The following is a 22,432-nucleotide window of genomic DNA, read 5'->3' as shown; positions in this document are numbered from 1 at the left end:
AAGGAAGGAAGGAGGGAGGGAGGCAAGGAATGAAGATAGGAAGGAAAGAAAAGAAGGAAGGTAAGAGCGAAGGAAGGAAGGTAAGAGGTAGCGTATGGATGGAGAGGTGGGCCGAGGCAGAGTCATCAGAATCAGCCTTGAAGTTATTTTCCTAAACCTGCTGGTTGCCCAGGCGACTGAAAACTTTTGCACAGACAGAGCCACTCTCTGAGCAGATACAGGAAATGGCAGTGAAACACGTTTCCTGCCGGAGCGAGAGAGAAAGGAGAGAACGTGGGATTGCACATGAAAAATAGGAGGCTTAGAGTCTGAAGAGAAGGATGCACTGGAAACATGTCTTTATCAAAAACAATTTTTATGGCTGCATCACATCAAAGTATATACGTCACACATTATATTGCAGTTAAAATACTTAAAGAAGACAAAAACACACACTATAAATAGAAGGCAAAACAACAGAGTAGGTAGGAGTTACAGAGGACAATATTAAAAATGGGGACCAGGGGAGAGCGGGGGCGGGATGTTGTATTGTTATCATCATATGAGACAAATTTGTCAATTTGTCATATTTGTCATATTTGATTTATATGCAGTGGAAATTTCATATAATGATCACACTTACAGTGATCAACCGTGTGTAACAATCAAGTAGTCCACTTACAGTGTTCATCTTGGCCCCCCTCCAACAAGTACATCCTTAAAATCCTTAAACATTTTCATTAAACACTTGAAATCCTGTCTGACAATTATTTTAAGACTGATAATTCGTAAAAGAGGGAGGTGTGGAGCAGTGGCGTAAATGTGTAATTGAGCTCCACTGCGCGTCCCCGTTTCTCAAAAAATAAAAAAATTAAATTATTTATTTTAATTATTTAAAATTATTATTTTAGCCCCATGCGTTCTGTGTCAGGCTCCACCATTGATACCATTACATAGTAGTCTGCATGAGAAAGAAAAAGTTTTAAAAAATTGGTTATAATAATCATCTGCCCATAATGATCAATTTGATCTGGACAGACGTGATCACTAAGAGGTTTCCACTGTATTTGATGTATGTGCATATGGGTATAGGGCATTAAAGCAAACAGAATCACGATTTTATAAATGAATGGTGAACAACAAGCAGCTTTTGGGTATTTTTTCTTGTATTGTAAGAAATGTAAAATGATAAAAAGCAGAATAATATACCCTGAATGGATTTTTGTGACACTACAGTTGATATAACGCGTTTCACCGTGTTCCAACACTTCCATATGCTGGACCATTTGTGCACTACATTCAATTAACCGCTGTATCCACTTGACTGCAGTTTACAGCTGATAGCATGCACACAAGAGGATAAGTGTTCAATGGAACAAAGCCGCAGCACTGGTTCTGCAAAGATCATTAAAGACAACCAGATAAAAAAATATGTTTTATGCTCTGTTTCTGTCTGATGTTTTTTCGTTTCCCTCAGCTCCGATGATAAGCATAACTGAGGCTGGCAGGGATTCCACTGATAACGGCCGTGAACCCCACCTAGAGCTGCACTCTGACTCAAAGGTGAGTATGAGTGGATCCAAAGTGTGTGTCTGTGTGTGTGTGAGTGTGTGTGCGTGTGTGTGCGTGCCAACATAACTTTTCCAGAGCTAATGGAAGATTCCAGGAAGACTCTGCGACGGATGCCACCTTGAAGCCTATTTTTGAGCCTTATTTGTATGTTCTGCTGTTATTCAATAACAGCAGAACTAAAGGTTCAATGATAGTTATATTTGGTGTGTCGGTGTGTGTGTCCGGGGGGGGCATCTAAAGTGTCTACCTGTCCATGTACCATGGCTCCTTAAAGTAACATTTACAGGTGGACGACAGTCATCCTGTACCCGTTGAAACCAGGGGTTTCCAAACTGGGGTCTACCGCCCCCTAGGGGTCCCCAGGGGAATTGTATGGGGTCCACAGCAAACACTCAACCTCACATGACGGCGACTTCTTTGTTGGGATTTGCACTTTCTCGTCAGCAAGGTTTAAGTTCAGTGTTAAACCGCACAGCAGTTAATATCGGGACATAAGTGGGGTTTTTTGTCGTGGTTTTTTTTTTTTGTTTTTTTTGAGGGGGTGGGGTCCTCTGCCAAGGGGGGCTTGCCCTAAAAAAAGGTTTGGGAACCCCTGATCTAAACTACTTGTTTCACAGGCCTCAGACGCTAAATTAATCCATCTTTGCCCCTATTAGGTGGACCACAACAAGGAACTATTTATTTTCTTCTGTCTGTGTTTTGGTGTGTGTGTGTGTGTGTGTGTGTGTGTGTGTGTGTGTGTGTGCGTGTGTGTGTGTGTGTGTGTGTGTGTGTGTGTGTGTGTGTGTGTGTGTGTGTGTGTGTGTGTGTGTGTGTGTGTGTGTGTGTTTATATTTGAGGAGAATGTTATCAGAAGCTGTCATAATATCTCTTGGTGCTTGCTCGATGGTGATAATGAGTTATTAAAGGTTATGTTCAAGTTCAAGAGATTATTCGTCACATACATATGTCAGTAGGTTTCTGTTGTGTTTGCTTAAGGCCCTATTGAAGGACAACCAGCTGCCTTTCTGACAGGTCTGTCAGAGCAGCCGACTAGCTCGAGCCACAATGTTTTGATCGCAAGTTCAGACGGCACGCAGGATTTCTGTTTTTCATATATTTTGAGTCCGTCCCTTCATGTAGGTGTGCAGAGAATCTCGTTTTCTCCACCCTACACTGTTAGAGGAGGATTTCCACACACACTCCTGCAGTGTGATGCGCCCTACCCCTCACCGCCGCCTCGGTCTTCCTCCCCTCACTGGTCTTCCTCCCTTTTTTTCTCCCGCTCCTCACCCCCCATGGCTTCCCAGCACTGTAAATCTGATCTCTTTTCTCTCTTTTCTCCCCTCCTCGTGCACACATCTGTGTTCCTAATATTTTGCAGCCTGCTCTGTTCACCTTTTGACCTATTGGTTGTGATCTGCCGAGTACCGTGTGGCACTGACTAATGTTGTGACCCTTTCTTCTCCTTTTTTGTGGCACTCCCTTCTCTCTATCACCCACCGCCCACCTCCACCCAAACCACCCCTGCATGCTCTAATTTCTCTCATGATTTCAATATGAAATGATTCTCAACTTTTTTTTTGCTTTGTTTGGTCTGGGTTTTTTTCCCCGCTCCCTCCTTCTCGTGTGTGTGTGTGTGTGTGTGTGTGTGTGCGCGTGTGTGTGTGTATGAGAGCACTGCGTTCTTCTCCTCATCTCACCTTTCACGGACTCAACCCTCTCTCTCTCTGTCTTTCCTGTGTTCCTCTCCCCGGGCACGTGTGCTACATTATATTCCTAACCGTTTCGGATCCGTTTCTACTTTCTTATTCTGACGCCTGCCCCCCTCCCTCTCCTCTCCTTGATCAGTCGATCTTCATGTTCCCTCTCTCCTTCTCCTCCTCCTGTTCCTCACTCGCCTCCCTTCTTCCGTCCCTCGACTCCATCTCCGAGCTCGACAACGGCCTAACCGACATCTCAGAGGACGGGGACAGCGCCGGCGACCCGTTGGCGGCGCCGGCGCCGCGCGGCGACCCGCTCAGTGCCCTCGTCTCCGCCACGTTCTCAGATCTGCTTCCGCCCAACGGCGAACACCTCCCGCTAAAGCCCCGTGCCGTTTTCCCGGCCTCCCGCTCCCCCGAGTGCGTGCACGCGTTCCACGGCGAGCCTCCAGGAGGAGGGGAGCCGAATGGTGCGGAAGAGCCGATGGCAACGCCGGGAGCTCAGAGTGGGCAGAGCCGGTTCTCGATGAGGAGCCTCGTTAAATGCCTGTCTGTCATTATGTGTTTCGTGTCCCTTTTGGGCAAGAACAGAAACGAATCGCTGTCAGAGCTCCTTTCCAGTCTCACGCGGAAGTTCAGCGTTATTTCTCAAATCGTGCCCCAAATAATGTCCAGTCAAATAGTAAAATTTCATATTTCCCGCGCCCACATCCCTCGATGGACCTCATTGATTGGCGCAGTGTCCAAATTAATCGGTCCATTTGCTCATCATTTAGGTGCCACATTTACTGGTTTAATGCACTTTCTCGCCGGCTACGTGCCTGCCAAATTCACAAGGTTTGCCTCTGCGACGTCCGCTCAGCAACTGGCCTCGCATTTCCCCTTTCTGTCGTCGTCTCGGTTCTCCCTCTCCTCTCTACCCTCTGTGCCCTCGCTCTCCTCCGTCCTGTCGGCCCCGTCCCGCTGCTCCCTCCCGCCCCTCTCCGCCCTCGCCCCGTCCCTGCTCCTCTCCTCCGTCCGCCGTTACCTTCTGAACCCCTCCCCTTACTTCCTGCCCTGCCTCTTGGTGGCCTTCCTCTTGGTCGTCATGGTAACGGCCAGCCAGTCTCTGGCCCTGGCGCTGATCTTGGCCGCGCCCCTCGGCCTCACGCTCTGCTGCCTGGAGAGCATGGCTGCGCGGCGCCGCAGGTCCGAGGGGCCGGATGATTGCGGGTTAAGCCCCAAACGGCCACCGGCTCTGACGCCATCACACGCGCCGCCGCCACTGCGCCTGAGGCATCACACGCACCCAAACACCGGCCGGACACAGGAGACGTGCGACCTCGCTGCATAGGAACACACGCTCACCCACCCACTCACCTCGTCCCCCCCCTTAGCGTTGCCCTGTGTTTGTTCACGTATCTCCTTCCCCTCTTCCTCTTCCTCATCCCCCCTTGCTTCATGGCGACACAACGTATTCATCTATATAATGAAGATATTATTAACTAAAGATATTTGGAGTGCCCACAAAGTCTGGGTGAAGCTGGAGGGGATGAAAAATAAATAAGGGTTATTAAAGTTGAAATACAGATCTAAAATGTTGTGATCATATCAAGATGTGATCATAAAGTGTAAAACAGAGTTTTAACATTTAAGCTTCACCGTCAACAATTACAGCACTTAAAACTGCAAAATATTTGATCAAGAAATAGCCCTAGATGCATAGGTGTACTGTTGATAGTGGGACTAGCTAGAAACATTATATTTGAAGCTTATAAATATTATTCCTCACGCTTATTGTTATAAGAAACATCTGTGATATACTATTGTTCTCGGATATTTGAGATACTCTTGGGTAAATATTTTCAAATTCTGAGATGGTGGTATTAAGGTATTCAGTAGTAATGTTGGAAATGGTACAAATGTATCATACTCTCTGACTAAAGTACCTATTCAAAGTAATAAGTTCTGTAAAGAACTAGAACAGTTACTTTGAGCAAAAGGTATTAAAATCGTTTTGGCACTTCTGGCACATCTTTGAATTTGATCGGTGGTCATGACAAGTTAGGTGTCGTCCCTGCACAGTTGACTTGCATCGGTGCCGATCACATCCTGATCTTGGTGTAGTCAGCGGTCATGTAGTCGTCAAGTCACATGACAACAGTTCCTTCAAAGGGTTCACATGGATAATGTACCTGTGGCGCCTTTAACGAAAAGTTACATATTCAGTCATTCATTTATTTATTCGCAAAATCAGTACAATACTATATACGGGGCGTGTCACGCGCGGTGACAGACTTTGCTTATTTAGAAATTAGACGAGAGTTCAGTTAAACCCGCCGTCGTCGCTCACCACGTCACAGTTTCCTTCCCCGCTTGATTCTTCTCATGGTGGCACGGCAATTTTAAAACGGTCAACGAATCTTCCCTCCCACTCAGACTGTCTCAGAAAATCATTTACGGTCATCCATTTCACCTTTTCTGTTTTTTTTGGTGCCATTCACTCCATATTGTCATGACTGCCAACGCCATGACTATCGCCGTAAAGGTCGCAGAGGGGCAGTTAAGACTCGGCAACCCTGCAGCCACGCCCACACAGGTTGGTCGGGCGCAAGTCCCTCCCTCTCCCGCATGAAAACTCAAATCATGCCGGGATTTTACCGAAAGCTGTTGTAAATATAGTGGAGATACGGTTTAGAATATAACCTGTTTTTTTTTTTTTTTTTTGCACGCTCCCAGCTCTTTCAACGTAGACCTTTTAACTTTTTGATCTCTTTCCGGCTCCACGCGAACAGTCACATGGACCTAAAGAGCTTTCCCCTGCCCAGGTTTATATACTCCCCTTTTCCTCTCTTGATTATTTGGTAATATTGGTCTGTCCGTCATCTGTCCTGGTTGGCTGGATTGGTTGTTATCACTTTGAAAGGTTGCACTACGCTAGTTAAAGACCCAGTCCGTCTCCTTTATCCTCTGGAAACTGATGTTACCGATTGGAATAAAATCACGTGCGGATCAAAGGCCTTACCTTCATCTTTCAACTCTAACCGTCCCCAATATTACAATGTAAAAACCTCGAAAAATATCACACATTTTTTTAATTTTAGTTCGGCTGCCTAATCCTGTTTCTCCAGACGTCAAAACTTTCGACTGCAAGTCCCGTTGAGCGGCGAGGCTTTCCGCGTTTCAAAATGGAATCGCAGAGTGGGTCTTTAACGTTCTGGTCAGAAAAGCTCATCCCGAAAATCTCCTGATGCTCGGCTTGGGCTTTCGGTTTTTTCGTGGCTTCAGTCTTTGGTTTCGGTTTCCACTTGTGATTGTGTTTTTTGGAGGTGTGCTGCTGTTAGTGGAGTGGTGTTTGCTTGAGTTTGTCCGTGTTCCGATGTTTGGATGTCTTTGTGGTCACGGGAACAAGGTGCTATGACACTGGAAAGTGACCAAAATGAGCAAGATTCACATTTTGGTACATGATTATGTGTTTGGTGCATGTGTGTGTGTATGTGTGTGTGTATGCGTGTGTGTGTGTGTGTGTGTGCGCGCGTGTGTGTGGGTTTCGTGTTTGTACCCATCTTTCTTCTCCGTCACCGCCAAAGGTCTTTGGGCGTCGTCACACGCCTGCTTGGTGTTTTTGAGTGTCTTTTTTTCCACCATTTGTTTTGCTTCCACATTATTAAACAGTTTTTTTTTCCTCACAACTTTTTCCTTTAGATATTTCTCAGGATTGATTTTCCATTTCTTTTATTTCTAGAGTCTTGTGTCCTGATTTTAATTTGTGGCATTTGAAAAGTGCTTTTCTCCATTTCTTTAATTTATTTTCTCCATTTTATTTTTTTTTGTGGTGTATGTCTTTGCCTTCCAGAGTCCAATGAGAGTGCATGGGGACAATATTTATGTGAGACACAGTAATTTAATGTTGGAGGTTGGTACTGGTGATGTCCGATGGCTGGAAATGGGAACGATATTATTTTTCCATGTACTTGGCGCCATCAACCTTTAACAATCGGAACTACAACCTTCTCTGTACTACGTTTTGTACAAGTCTGCTGCCCTCTCGCACTCTCAGGCTCTGTGCGCATGCATCGCGCGTGTGTGTGTGTGTGTGTGTGTGTGTGTGTGTCAGGGCTCGATTCAATTCACTTTCACACCAGTTTCAAAAGAGTTGTAATTCTGTTAAAAAAAAAACAACAACCCTCAGGCTATGTGAAGGTTTGTGGGATGGATTGACGCCGGCCCTGTTGTGTGTCGTGTACCTGCGCATGGGGACGCCGCATGCTCTGCGCATGTTGCGTGCTGTTTTGGTGATACATCTGACCCCGACCGTGTTCCTGATCGCCGGCTGGTCAACGTTCGTTTGACTATCGATTATTTGCCAGGCAGCTGCGTTTAATCCGACTAATCCCACCCGATTCCTAACCCCTGGCAAGAGGCTTTCTTCCCGTTTTTCCGTCTGGCTGTGATTGCCTTGCCAGAGTTTGACGCCATGCGGTTTAATAACACACTAAAAGAAAACCGACCGCCCCTCCGCTATCGAACAGGAGACTGATAGTGACACTAGTACCTTTGGCAAGTGTACGGGGTTTACAGACCAACACCAGAGGGTTTTTAATAATCTAGTCATTTCAGATCAGATTAAGATTAGTTTTAAAACTTTCACACAAGCAGAGTTATATACAGTTATTGATTTTTTTGTGACCGTTTTGGAAAAGAAAAAAAGGAAAATGTGATAAACAAGTTTCTCAAAGAAAATGATCGAATATTTTCCCCACATTAGACGATTATGATTCTTGATACTCTTGTACCGTCCAAAAGAGATGTATTGTTTTCCATAATCATCTACACCACATTATCTGCAGGGACACCTCTTCTAGAAGGGGAGTCAAAGTCAGATAGAAAAGAGTTAGGGTTCCTTCTGTCACTATCACTCTCAGTTCTGTTGCTGGTCGCAGCGTTTTTGGCCCGTTGTAATAAAAACACTCCCCCCAACCCCCCCCGACAAGATGGAGGAAGCCCGTCTCACTGCGAGCCGCACCAAATCGCAACCAGATCATTCTGGCACGTTATATCAAAACGAAGGGAGGGTGAACGGAGAGAAAACGCTCCTTGAAACATTCCACACCAACACAAAGCGCTGCAGTGAGGCTGGGCGTCCATCTTGTCCTCCTGTTGGGATTGACAGACTAATGTTCCTGTTGAACCAAGTTTGTCCCCCCTTCCCCTCCCTTTGTCCTCCTCGCCCCCCCCCCCATCCCTCCCTCTCTCCCATCCTCTCCCTCATACCCCTCATCGCCTGTTCCTCACATCCCTCCTTCCACTCCCTCCTCCCCCTCTCCTCTCATCCCCCTTCCTTTCCTCCTGTCATCCCTACCCTTTCCCTTTTCCCCTGCCTCCCCTCCTCCCTCCCCACCCCCCTCATCAGGACCATGATAAGACCCAGGAGGAGGTGCTGAAACACCAGGCTAGTATAAGCCAGCTAAAGCGCTCCTTTATGGAGGCGCCGCCCCCCTCACCTCCTCAGCCCAACCAGTGGGAGAAACGCCTCACCTCCTCCCCCGCCACCACCCTGCGTGTCCAACAGCAGCAGCAGCAAGGGGTATGTCTGTCATGGAGGCAAGAAGAGAATGTGAATAGATGGAGAACTTTAATGAGAAGAAAAATGTTTGAAGAAGCATCTGTCTGTCTGTCTGTCTGTCTATCTATCTATCCATCTATCTATCTATCCTTAACCGTCCACCCGTCTGTCTGTCTGTCTTTTTATCTATCCATTATATCTATCTGTCTGTCTGTTTGTCTGTATATCTATTCGTTATGTCTATCCATTATATCTGTCTATCTATCTATCTATAAATTCATTATCTTTCAGTCTACCTATCTAGATCTATCTATCTATCTATCTGTCTATCTATCTATCTATCTATAAATTCATTATATCTATATATCTATCTGTCTTTCCATCTATCTGTCTGTCAATCTTTCAGTCTACCTATCTAGATCTATCTATCTATCTATCTATCTATCTATCTATCTATCTGTCTGTCTGTCTGTTATATCTATCTATTATATCTATATATCTGTCTGTCTGAGTGTCTCTCTGTCTGTCTGAGTGTCTATCTGTCTATCCATCGGTCTGTCTATCTCTATATCTATTACATCTATCTCACTATGATTTATCGATCTTGTATGGTTTCTTCCTCTATAAATCACAAATTTAGCGTGGTGTGTTTTTTGTTGGAGGTTATGAGGTGCTGGTGTGTTTTTGTTGTAGTTTAAAACAGCTGAACTGGGGCTCAAAACGCGTTTATTCCTTGTGTTTGCGCAACAGAAACTTTCCCTTCGCACGCTCCACGGGCCTTCGTCATGCTTTTCCTCGTGCCCCCGTGCTGGGTGGTGTTGTCAAGCGCCCGTAGTAACAGAGGTGTAGTTTATGACTGAATGAATCGTTCTTCACCTGTGAAGCAGTAGTTTGTTTGTGCGTTAATGTTTAACTTACTTTTCTCTGTTTGCTTTCGCCTGCTTTACCATTTGTGGCACCTTGTGAGCAGCCCCGGCTGTCTACATTGTGTGCTTTTATCGGTCTAATTCATGTTTGAGATTTCATTTGCAGCTTAAAACCTAATAGGAGTTGATCAAAATATCTTATAACCCCTGCACTGTGTCATTCGCAGGTCCCTAGTTCCGCTCTGGATCTTTGTCTCTGCTCTGCTGCTTTTATGTCTGTCTTGTCCCTTCTTTGTTTTTGTGTCCTTCTACAGCGCTTATTTGGATTTTGAATGTGGATCTTTATATTTCTTCCTCTGTTGCTCTACGCTGTAATTGTCTGTGTATTTATTTCTGTCTTTCTGCCGTGTGTGTGTGTGTGTGTGTGTGTGTTGCTGTAGAGCCTTGAAGAGGAGATAGCCTTCATTCTTTTCAATAGAAATTCCGGCTTTTGCCTCAATTATTCTGCCTTGGCTGCTTGCAGTACGTCCAAACCACCACTAGGCGACGCTTTTCTTCCATCTTCCTCCTCTACTACCATTAGTACTGCTACTACTGCTACTACTCCTGCTACTTCCAAACCACCATCGGCTATTTCCACGTCATCCCAGCTCTCTTCCGCTGAGGTGCATCTCATATTAATAATCAGATTTTGGGGTCACTTCATCTTCTCTCCAGTTCATGTTCAATACCTAATTTTCCAAATCATTGGTAAATTTTTTAATTGAGAGAAAGAACACAACAACATGTATGAATGGCTTACATGATATATTTTGAAGAAAATCTTCTCCATGAATTGGTTAAATGGAAAGTGACCTGGCTCCAACTCTGCTTCCAGACGCGTCAGAGCACTGTGAGATATACGAACATGCCACTGTGATGCCTGCTGAGAATGCTGCAGAACTCTCAAGCACTTGCCGTCGTCATTTTGAGTCAGTTGTGCAAAATGGCCCCTCTGAAACCAGTCCAAGGCAACTAACCATCTGTGCTATGGATGCTATCTCATGTATTGTATCTGTATGACTCTCTGAATGCACATTTCAAAAATCTATTCAGTGACACGTTCAGTCCATTACCCCCACTCCTCAAACCAGCTCACAGTCTGTGGAAAAGCGTAACCTTTGAGCCAGCAGTTTGCGTCATGCTGTAAACATAACAATATGAACTACACACAACAGAGGCCATGTCGCCATGCTGCACAACTGTGATTAGAGCTGTCACAATTCAAATGTTGATCACAATTTTTTGTATAACAATCATCAACTAAAATTTGATTATGATTGACTATCATTTCAGCTTCATTCACAGATTGATCTGGTTTACATAAAAAATCAACAAACCTGTGATGGTTTGTATGCTGTTTTGAGTCCCGACGTGTGTGAAATGCGTTGTGCTTGTTCCTGCATTGCTGATGGCAACTGCTCGGCTCGGTGTTAAGCTTTCGCTGAGTTGATGACATTGTTGGAATGTTATCTTTCATCGCCCAATGTTCGTCCCCTCTGGTTTTGCGTTCTCCTCTTTTCTTCCTTTGTTCTATTGCTTTCATCTGCCTGCTGTTTGGGGGTATGGAACATGCTTGGGCAAGTTGCGTGGACATGAACTTGGCTTTGCATGAGAAAAGAAGCAGAGAAAACAGAGAGAATGGGGGGTGGGGGGGTGGAGAAAGGGTGGCGAGGCTGAGCCTATAAGATAAGACTCTTGGTACCCGTCACCCACCCTGAGAACCCCCTTTCCGTTGCCGTGGTAGCGGTCGCCGCCGCAGTGATGCTGTGCCGATGCACTGTGGTGACGTCGTGTATTGCGTGTGTGGTTGTCATGGTCATTTTTTATTTTTTATTTTTAACAGGTGAGTGCACAGCTGGACACTACTGCAGCAGATAACACGAAGTTCTCTGATACCAAAGAGCCCGTCAAGGTGGTCCTAACCTCTTTTTCTCCACCTCCACCTTCTATCTATCCACCTTTCAATCACTCGTTACCCTGTTTTTTGGTTTTTTTTACGTCACTTTTCTCCTCCACCAGCGACTGTAAAACGTTTGTCCCTTTTAACTGTTGTTTCCATTCCAGCCATCCATGCTTTTATATTCTATCTATCTATCTATCTATCTATCTATCTATCTATCTATCTATCTATCTATCTATCTTTCCTTTCTTCTCTTTCCCTGTTCATTGCAATATTTCTTACATTTGCTGTTTATGTTTGTATTTATTGTTTGCTATTTATTTTTAACAAAAGGTTATAAGTTTTGTTTCTTTAAGTTCTGTAGTCATGTTATTGTTTTTTTTCCTCCGTGTGTCTTGTGTACATGTGCACATATTTGTGCGTCTGTTGTGTGTGTGTGTGTGTGTGTGTGTGTGTGTGTGTGTGTGTGTGTGTGTGTGTGTGTGCGCGCGCGCGTGCTTGGTGTGTGTATGCAATTATAGACAACCGAGGTTGAAATAGAAGAGACTGTTGTCATCCAAGAGGTTTCCAAGGCAACCAAGCCCGCTCTTGTCACAGTTACCTCTAGCGCCACCCCGAGCCCTCCGGAGCCGCAGGAAGTGCAGGAACAGGAAGTGAAGGCTGCAGAGGAAGTGACGTCAGAAGAAGTAAAGCTGGCTAACCAGGAAGTAGTTTCGTCCGAGAGCGAAAGCGAGGAAGAAGCGGATTACCATCCCCACGTCCCTCCACCTGTCTCTCACACACAAATCCCAGAGGAGAAGGAAGAAGAGGAGGAAGAGGAGGAGGGCGAGAAGGCGGTTGAGCTCTCCCTCTCCACCAAAGAAGCGCCCCTTCCTGTTGCTGCAAGCCAATCAGCAGGGGCGGATTCCATAGTCCGGGAGGAGCGAGAGGAAGAGGAGACGGAGGGAAGCACCGAAGAACCAATGATCCCGCCCGACGAAGTCCTCAACGGCCACGTGCTTCCTGAGGAGGGCGCGGCCGGACTCGTCGCCTTAGCCGAGGAGGAGGAGGAGGAGGAGGAGGAGGAGGAGGAGCCCAGACTGAACGGAGAGGCCTCATTGGTCGAGACAGACCTCCGCCCCCAGGTTATTTGTTGCTCTGAGGTAATTTCCTCTTTGGGCCAATCACGGAGCTTCGCTGGGGCCTTTCATCCCGCCCACTGAGCGTAGCCACGCCCAGCTTTCCTTCCTGCCTTTATCCAACAGTGTTGGTCCTTCCTCCCTCCCTTTCCCGTGCAGTTCTTCACTTCCATAACCACTTATCTGTCAAATTGAGAATTAGTTTATTATTTTAAATATGGCACATGACATCTGTAGTGCTGTGATGTGAGAAGGAATGCTACGTAAAGATTACTTTACGTAGTTGACTAAAGTCAACCCACATAGTGAAAGGACACCATCATGTCCGCTCCCTCCAGCTCAACACATTTCCAAAACCCACAGAGATACGATTCCCTTTGATGTAACTGGTGTGTTGGTGTCGATGTTGCCAAGCTGTGTGACCCCGTCATTATAATTTGCCCATTTCCGATCCAGCCCTTCATAGTGTGCTGTGTTACATGCTCCATTTCCCGACTGTTATTTCAATGTCCTTTTCGATGCATTATCACACGTACACCTTTCACCGTCTTGAACTGTGTTGACCCGAGGCCATTTTGAAGCTCAAAAGAGGCCTAAATTGTAAATGCATGATGCTTTTAGATGTGCGCTGCATGCCAAGTGTTTCACCTTTGGTGTTTGAGTGTGTGTGTGTGTGTGTGTGTGTGTGTGTGTGTGTGTGTGTGTGTGGCTGCTTGTCCTCATTAAATGTTTGCCAGTGATGAGTCATATCCCATTGGTCTTTAATTGGCCCCTGATGGTCTCCATGGCAACAACATGATAGAGAGTCCTCACTGCCAAACATTTGTGAAATGCCAGCAGCTCGTTCGAACGCATGCTCTTTACATGTCGGCAGTCATCGTGTTTGTCGTTTGAGTGGTGCTTGTTCCGCCGAGCATGTTTTGCATGTGGTGGCACCAAAGACACTCTCCGTAGATGCATCTTCATGCCGCTGTTTTAGCTGTTCGCCGAGTTCCGCACCGTGTTGTGTTTTGAAGTGGCTGGTGTGCTCCTGCATGTTGGGGTTGCTCGTTTAGCAGAACAGGCATTTCACCGCCTCCAATTGTGTCCATGTCGCGCCTCGTCTCGCACGGTTAACTGAGTTAACCGGAAGGAGGTTGGGAGCTTGGTGACGTCCACGCTTGAACATCTGCATGAACGCGGCGGCTGCGTTACCTCTCAGTGTTGTCTGTGTTCCCGCGGTGGATGCAAATGTGTGTGGCTCGCCCACAGCCCAATTACTTTCATCTCCATTAACTCATGCGGTAAATTCATGTATGGTGAATAAATGCTAATAATTAAGCAGTCACGTATTTCCAACAGCTTTTGGAATTGTGTATTTTGGGAAACAATTATCTGATTTAGATGGAAGTGAATTGGTTGTGGTGGGAGTGCATGCAGTGTGTGTGTGTGTGTGTGTGTGTGTGTGTGTGTGTGTGTGTTTTGCTCCACGTGTCACGGGTTGATGTGTGTAAAACTTTAACACTGCCCTCCCCGCACGCCCCCAGCCCCCCGTGGTTAAGACGGAGATGGTGACCATATCGGACACCTTCGCCGCCCAGAAAACAGAGATAGCGACAAAAGAAGTGCCCATCGTACACACGGAGACCAAGACCATCACATACGAAGCTGCACAGGTGAGCGTGCACACACCAGTCGGACAGAAATTCCTCAATGCACGTCATTAAAAGGCATGATCTCACGCTGCGGCAGTTCGTTCTTACATCGATCAGTTGTCAATTCCAATCGTGAGGATAATTCACAACATTCGCTTTTTTAAAATATTTAAACCTCATAGCTTTCTCTTTTTTCCCCTCCAGTTGGACGGTAACGGGGATGGTGAACCTGGAGTTCTGATGACGGCTCAGACAATCACATCCGAATCTCTGTGTACGACAACAACCACACACATTACCAAGGTATGCACACAGATGTACAGTGCTTGTTTTTTTTTTGTTTGCAAATTGCATTACAAATTTTGAAAAAAGTTGAACATTTGTGGTCGCGACAGTCACACACACAAAAAAAAAAATCCATTTCCCTTTAAAACGTCTTCTGGAGGCCTCTGCCGTGTCTTGTAACATGCATAGATGAACACACATAGACCTGCAGCTCGTGCACTGGAACAAAACAAACCCATTTCTTCCTTTGCGCAAAAGCATACAGTACCTGCTTATATTTTTCCTAGACGCTAAAGGGCGGCCTATCAGAAACCAGGATTGAGAAACGCATCGTCATCACCGGAGACTCTGACATCGACCATGACCAGGTGAGCCGAAAACCTTTCCCTCCATCTATCCTTCCATCACTCGGCACTGCATCCTGTCACCAGTCTATTGAGGCATTTTTAACTGGCTTGTTTAATAACTCTTTTATCATTGGACAGTCACTTATGTCTGTCTGATGCTTAGAGGGATTAGACTGCTGGATTCGCATCTGATTATTTACTTTCGATGTCCCAAATCTGATGGTGAATCAAATGTAAGAGCACTGAACGGTATACTGAGCCGACACTGGTTATTATAGCATGTCAATTTTCATCCTGCATGAATATTTCATAAATATTTGAGAAAATACCGTCTCATTAAAAGATTGCATGGGTATAAGCATATAAAGTAAGTAGCTCAAATATTTAATCGGGCCGAAACCTATGTTGCTCAGGTCTGTGCACAACTCACATCATCTGTCGGTTTGATTTGCTTGCCCATTATAATTGTCTGGATCTACTCAATAACTGTACAAAAACAAACAAACAATGACGGTAAATCCAGAATTCCCTTTATTTCTTTGTGCTTCTTATGTTATTTTTTTTGTTTAACTCCATCATTCTGCCCTCCTTCTCCCTCTCACTCATTGCCTGCTGCGCACGCTGCCGCCACCTTGTGATTGTCCTGTGGTGCTGCAGGCTTTGGCCCAGGCCATTAAGGAGGCCAAAGAGCAGCATCCTGACATGTCAGTCACCCGAGTGGTGGTTCATAAAGAAACTGAGCTGGCTGAGGAGGAGGATTGACAGAGCACAGGTAAAACGAATCTCACGGATTGAGTGAAAATAATCAACAGAAGAAATTCTGGTTCACTCGTTGGATGCCACAGTGAGAGCTTCAGACGAAAAAAAAGGTTGTGAATAGATAATCAGAATCAGAGATGACGGGTCCCTACTGCGTGAGTAGCCACCGAAAAACCCCACATTTCACTCAATTAAAGCCAAGAAGCAAAGTTTAAAAGATCTAACGGATGGAGGTTTGTGCCGTTCCCCTCATTTCGCCAATCTTCTGGATTCTCGTCAATCCTGTCAACTTGTGACGCAGTTTTGGCGCCCTGCTACGGTGCCTGGGCACAGCTGGCTCCAGGCTGTACGCATCCCTATTAGAGTAACAAGCCCAACAATGAAAAGTGCACGAATATGTTCGACAACTCGAACACGGGTCCGGTGTTACTATAGAGGCGAATTCAACCTTTAGCCGAATGAGGACAATAACTTTCGGAAAATAAATCCTTACCAGTCTGAATCTCTGGTCACTCAAGTGTTCCAGGCTCTTGATTTGGTTTACAGTCGTCATCATCAGAGTCAACAATCAGGGTGTTCAGTTCAAAATCAAAAGTCTCTAAATTGTTTTTGCAGCCAGTCAACCTATACAGTGACACAGCTGTTTTTATTCCACGATTGACATTGTCTTCCAAAAACTGAACTATCTCCCCAGAGGACCTCCGGCGTTCCCGGCAGCAACAAAGAATCTCTTGCACATTGCGCAAATAAGCACATTTTTGGAACAAACAACCTCTGAAAATGACCAAAACCGAAACCATATATTTGGGGGCGGTTGTTATTTGATGCCAAATATACAGACAGACAGACAGACAGATAGACATACAGACAGACAGATAGATAGTCATTCCATATATGGAAGTAGTGTACTTAAAATGGGACTTAAAATTTTTAATTAAAATTTGCAAGTAATAGATATAATAATAATAATTTTAATTATAATAATAATAATAACATTATTATTACAATAATAATATAGACATAATAAAGTTGACAGAATTTATAATAATCAGTTTAATTTTTCTAATTTAAAATAATCAATTTAAATTCAGTAAGAACCGAAACAAATGATTTAAAATGTAATTATTACTTTTTTTTTTCTACGTCAGGGCATGTTTTTCTTTTTACGGTGTAATGCAAAATTGTTCCTTGTAAAAGCAAAGAATAACCCTGACTGGTAACAAACAAGCTCCCCCCCCCCCCGCCCAAGCTCCTTGTTTCTCTTGTTCTTCTTCTCCCTCTCTACTTTTTTACAATTTGATCCTTTCTCTGTTAACCTCTCGCCCCCCCAAATCCAGAGTTAACGGGCCGTCGGGATCGTTGACGTTTAATGGCATCCGTCGCCCGACAACAACAGTGACCGCCAACTCTGACGGACGGACCGAGGAAGAGGAGAGGGGGGGGGGGGGGGGGACGGAGGAAAGGACGAATTTTATGTGTCTGTGGTGCTTCTAAATCCCTTCGCCCCACCTACCCAAATGAAGTTTAAAGAAAAATACCACACTTTCTGAAGGAAGAAAAGAACCACTCTGTTAGCCTAACATCCGTAGTGATTTTATTTTTTTAATAGTGCTTTTTCCTTGTTCTGTTTTACGAAGAGAGACGATAAATGTATGTCTGAAACCTAGGGATGCACCCCAGCTTCCCGGTGTGAGGTATCTGTTATTCTATGGATTATTCCACAAAATACTATAGTACGGTCACAGGGAGCCTTTTGTTGGACATAAAGGTCGAACTTTTTATTTTCTTCACATGCAACAAAAAGTTTCCCTTTTCTCAAATGGATCGAATTTCATGCGACCAAATCAATTTGTATCCCGGAGCAGTCAAAGAGCCGCGTTGGTGCATCCCTTATAATAAAATAATACCATGCTAAGCAAAATAATAACCCTCTATATTGAAATCCCCGTCCTAATAATATTATATTTAGACACTAACAAATAAAAAATATACAGATAAATATGACAGTACGGAGGCAACTAGAACCGCAAGAGAGAGAGAGACTCACAGTTGGCGGCTGGTTTGCTCAAATGCTCTTCTTTTTTTCACCAAATCTTCCAAGATGACCAGTTGATATTAATATAGCTGTTCTACGTTGGGTTTAATTCGCTTCGAAATCTAAATGGAGCTGGGACCTCATGCATTCTGTACTGATATATTTCTAAGCCAATCCTCCATGGGGGAGTGAAATAAAACATGTTTATTTTATAGATTTTTTTTTGGTTTAATTTCAAACAAAAATATATTGTCCTTCAAGCATATGAGTACGTCATGTGTATTAAAACTGAAGGTTATTGATAAATGGAGGCAGAAAAACTTGTTTGATTCATCAAGCTCTCCTCCTGGACACGGTCCCTGTCCAATGGCACTAGATATAGAATAAAGGAAACTACAGGTTTCTGATGAGTTGGGAGAATACGTTACCCGGTGGCACATCGGAACATAGAGCTGGTAGAAAGAGAAAAGTGTTTGGCAGCGATGCAGACACGACTGACTGAGTGAGGTACAACACAGCTGAAAAACTGGGGCATTGTTTAAATTGTGTCAGATCTATAAACTGGGACCAAAATATCAACGGGACAACATTCTCACGGGACTGGACACGGATCTCTGATATTTCTCACTCCAGTCTATATTTTGTCTTACCCCTCTACATCCAAACCCGTCTGTTCTTCCTTGTTCAAAACGTGACGACGCTCCGAGCTCCAGACCGCAAACCCTGCGAGATGCATGATGTTCAATTACACCTTACGCCAAGTCGCCGGGAGGTTTTGTGAAGAAATGCCGTCGAAAAGTCGAAGAGTTTACTGTTTATTGGTCGGCTTGAATTTGTCAAAATCGAATGGGAGATTTAATGAAACGTGTTCGGATATAAGACTGATACAGTCTGGGAGGTTTACGGCGTACGTTCAGACTTAAAGACTTCATGATTAAGTTTCACCCAGACCGGCCCTGTTTTAACTGTTCCCTTGCCGACAATATTGTGTATACATTTTACATAATTACACTAAATAATCTCTCTCCCGCATCACAAAAAACTCTGGTACAGTAAAATACAAAAAAAAAAAACAAAGAAAAAAAACAAACCTCAAATCTAGCTTGCCCCAAATGGAATTTTTGACCAATATTTTCTGTCTATTTTTTACTGAAAATGTCTGGAGAAAATGTAGGTTTACATGCATGGATTTAATATGGTCGATCAAAGTTTGCTCAGTGTAATATAGGTTTTAATTAACAGCCATTTTAGTAAATAAATAAAAAGAAAAAAATAAGTAAATGAAGCAAAAACTGCCATGTCAAATGTGACCCCCAAATATTCAATTTGGGCGTTGCCTAAAATTCAACAGCTTCTTGCTTGGTTTGACCACAAAAGAATGTTGAGACAATATAGGTTTCCGAGTTGGAGAAAAGCTTCTTTTTTTTTTTTTTTTTTTTTTTTCCTAAAGGGGAAGTATTGATGATATTGCGACCTCCAGGTGCTTATATTGACTATTAAGCTCCTTCTGTACTACTGCAAAAATATTTTTGATAAAAAGTGGGAAGCCCAGCTGCCGTTGTCTCCGCCTGCTCTCGTGGTGCAGATGAGCGGGCGGGCATATTTAACAAGGTACTCTATTGGGAGACACTGGTCTAAACACTACTATGCAGTTACACGACATTCCACAAGAGGGTTAGAGTTAGGGTTAGGGAAATCAAAACAAACCATGCAACACTAGGCAGCTCGGAAGCGTTTGTTTTTTCCAAAAAATAAATCTTTCTAAATGCATTGGTTCTAATGACACAAAGTATATTTGTAGATGTATTTTCTTTCTGTTTTTCAGTGTTTTTCAAACTTTAATTTTATTTTTTATTTTTGTCTTTTTTGTTTCTCTCTGTGAAAGTAGTTGTTGACAGCGGGGATCCCCCCCCCCCACACACACACACACACACCCCACCCTGGGCCCCGGGATATCTTTAATATATTTCAGTGTTTTTTTTTGTTGTTGTTTTTTTGACATTTACAGAAAAGGAACACCACTATGAATCACATTCTCCTATTCCTCTATGTACTTGTAGCCTCAGGAGCTCAGTCCTGTTTCGGTACCAGAGCTGTATTCTAACACGTCACATGAGCTGTGGGGCAGTATGTGAACCAGCGGCGTAGGGCTCTGGAGTTCCAGTCGAGCTCTAGAGGCAGGTATTTGAACATATTTGTAGGTCTTTCCAAAATACTTTTATCTAGAACCCGAGACACAGTCTAAAATGATTGTAGCCTAAGATTAAAAAAAAATATATATATATATACCTTTTACAAAGAGAGAGTTTCATTGTTGTTTCCAGGGTTGCCAGACAATCCATGACTTCACAGCGAAGTAACCGACAATATCATGCCCACTTTGTTAGAATTAGGATCCATCTGAACTTACAAGTTACACAACAATTATAAAAGGCTTGAATGCACATTTGCAGCTATGTTCCTTAAGGACGGGACTCCAATGTTCTGCCTTTGGGTTTACTGCAAAGCGCATCGCAAATGTCTATTGATGTATCTGTATGTGTTATCTCTGGCTTTTGAACCGTTACAGCCGTTGTAGAAACCAAAAAAAGCAACTGGGTGAGTTTTTGTGATTATTTTAATTGCTAGCTCTGAACTGAATTGACAAAAAAAAAAGGCTCCCATTTTTGAAGTCCACTACATTCAGTGCACACGAACTTTCCCCTCAAGCTCTCTGAACTGCAAAACCGTTTTTGGTCAACCAAATACCTGTGCTGGTTGAAGCTGGAAAAGTTGGCCCTGTTGTTTTCTGGCCAATGGCCTCCAGAAGATCCCAGTAAGCGCCCGCCCCGCCCCATGATTCTCTTGTAGCTGACCGATGATCACCAGTAGGTTTCACTAATTAGCCGCTGAATAATAAAGTGTCTTGTGCACCCACCCCTACACGGCCACGCCTATCCTGTGTAACACTGTTTAAATAAAGGATTGTTATACTCTTGAGAGTGAGTGAAAAGTCGTGTTCATTTCTCATTATTTAATCCGTTGCTATTGGCTACGCAAAACTATGTGTATTTGACTTCATGTGTGTATCGACCTGCAGACACGTGTGTGTGTGTGTGTGTGTGTGTGTGTGTGTGTGTGTGTGTGTGTGTGTGTGTGTGATGTAGGCAACGTTGAATACTGGATATACATTTTATTATAGATCCCTAGTACATGGTCACCGGGCCTAGAGCGACAGGGGTCCATTACTCAGTAAGGGACTCATGGCTCCTCCTCAGAACCGAAGGGTTCATCAGGGGCTCATCTGCTCGGACCCTTTAGCTGGTGTCCGGGGACCAGGGTTGGATAGTCCGGTGCAGCCGACAGGAGAGCGGAGAGGAGTGTGGTGGGGTCTTTACTCTCCTGTGATGAGTACCGGTAATACCAAGAGGGCAAAAACAACCAAGACCTTTCAACTGGATTTTAGGATTTTAATATCCTCATGCATTTGGGCGTGGAATTTACATGAAATAAATACAAACACTTTAACGTTTAATTGAAAATAGTACACTCCATTGTACTGCCTTTCACAGAAAACAAATTAAATGTTTAATTTTACATTTAATTATTATTATATTTTACTATTTGTATTATTAAAAAATAAATCAAAGCGATGCACCAAATAAAATAAAAAGGTATATATCAAAGTTAAGTGTTATTTGTCAGTAGTTTTATTCTACAACAGGACTGTCACTTTCCATTCTTTGTCAAGATGCAGACAGAATAAACTTGTTCTGGAGGTCGGAAAATACGCTGAAATCACACAAGTTTCCCATGTTTGTGAATATAGTGATTGCTTTGTATTTTGTAGTTTCCAACTGTCGACTTGCACCATTGTTGTTTTTTACCAACCTTTTACTGTTTTAGACTAAATAAAAATGGAGATTCAAATGAACCTTGCAGCAATTGATGTTATCAAAAAACAATTATTTTCTGTAATCTTTACTGACAAAAAAGTGAAACTTAAAACAAAATGTAGTATAAATTAAAAAGTTTAAAACGTTTTTATATTCATAATCAGTTTCCATTTAATTAAAAAAAAAACCCAACCCAAATCAGTTGAACTGAAACTGATTATTTTAAACTGATTCAACTCAAAAAAAACAAAAACATTTTAATTATTATTATTATTATTATTATTATTATTATTATTATGTTTTACAGTGTAGGTTCAGCAGGACGTGGCAACAGGTGTTGACCGGAACGTGTAGAGAAGACTAACAGGCGACAATGATAGTATTGCACAGTACATTATTATTTGAAATAAATGCCAACTATATGCTTGCATATTATCAGTGTTTCAATCCAAAAAATAAAAATAAAATACAAATTATGTGCATAAACAGGACAGACAATGGTACACAGAGGAAAAAATTAATACAAAAAATACAAAACAACCACTTTGACCCATCACCCACCACAACACTGTTCTACACTGAGCTACTCTAGCGATCTGCAACCAGACTTCATTTTCTGACCGTCTTGTGATAAGACTCTTGGCTTGTCCGTCTCTGGGTTTTGGGAAGAGGAGAAGCGTTACGAGCCGACACTTCTCCGTCTGCATGGCGTAGACCTGCAAGGCGGCCTGTGGATAGCGCTTCCGTCCTCTGGGAGCCCGAGGAGCTCCTCTTCAACTGGAGAGGAATGGAC

At 43.8% G+C, this 22,432-nt stretch overlaps 1 protein-coding gene across 3 annotated transcripts in view; it reads left to right on the top strand.

The window, feature by feature from the left end:
* The window catches only part of LOC307248125 (band 4.1-like protein 2), a 40,867-nt gene extending 20,126 nt beyond the window's left edge, over positions 1–20,741 (top strand). The window contains exons 11-20 of one of the 3 annotated variants that reach the window (XM_080024383.1): positions 1,457–1,542; positions 7,069–7,101; positions 8,626–8,799; positions 11,530–11,598; positions 12,108–12,728; positions 14,231–14,359; positions 14,543–14,641; positions 14,911–14,991; positions 15,628–15,742; positions 17,067–20,741. In XM_080024383.1, the coding sequence (XP_079880509.1) occupies positions 1,457–1,542; positions 7,069–7,101; positions 8,626–8,799; positions 11,530–11,598; positions 12,108–12,728; positions 14,231–14,359; positions 14,543–14,641; positions 14,911–14,991; positions 15,628–15,732 (1,397 nt within the window). In that variant the 3' untranslated portion in view covers positions 15,733–15,742; positions 17,067–20,741. Of the gene's footprint in view, positions 1–1,456; positions 1,543–7,068; positions 7,129–8,625; positions 8,800–11,529; positions 11,599–12,107; positions 12,729–14,230; positions 14,360–14,542; positions 14,642–14,910; positions 14,992–15,627; positions 15,743–17,066 lie in introns of all 3 variants that reach the window. The other 2 variants (XM_080024382.1, XM_080024384.1) reach the window with 2 other exon arrangements.
* Positions 20,742–22,432: the final 1,691 nt, after the last annotated feature.

Source organism: Zeus faber (genome assembly GCF_960531495.2).
Source record: "Zeus faber genome assembly, chromosome: 2".
Classification (NCBI taxonomy): Eukaryota; Metazoa; Chordata; class Actinopteri; order Zeiformes; family Zeidae; genus Zeus; species Zeus faber.
Note: the sequence above shows the minus strand (reverse complement) of the source record. Positions and strands in the feature narration are given on the sequence as shown.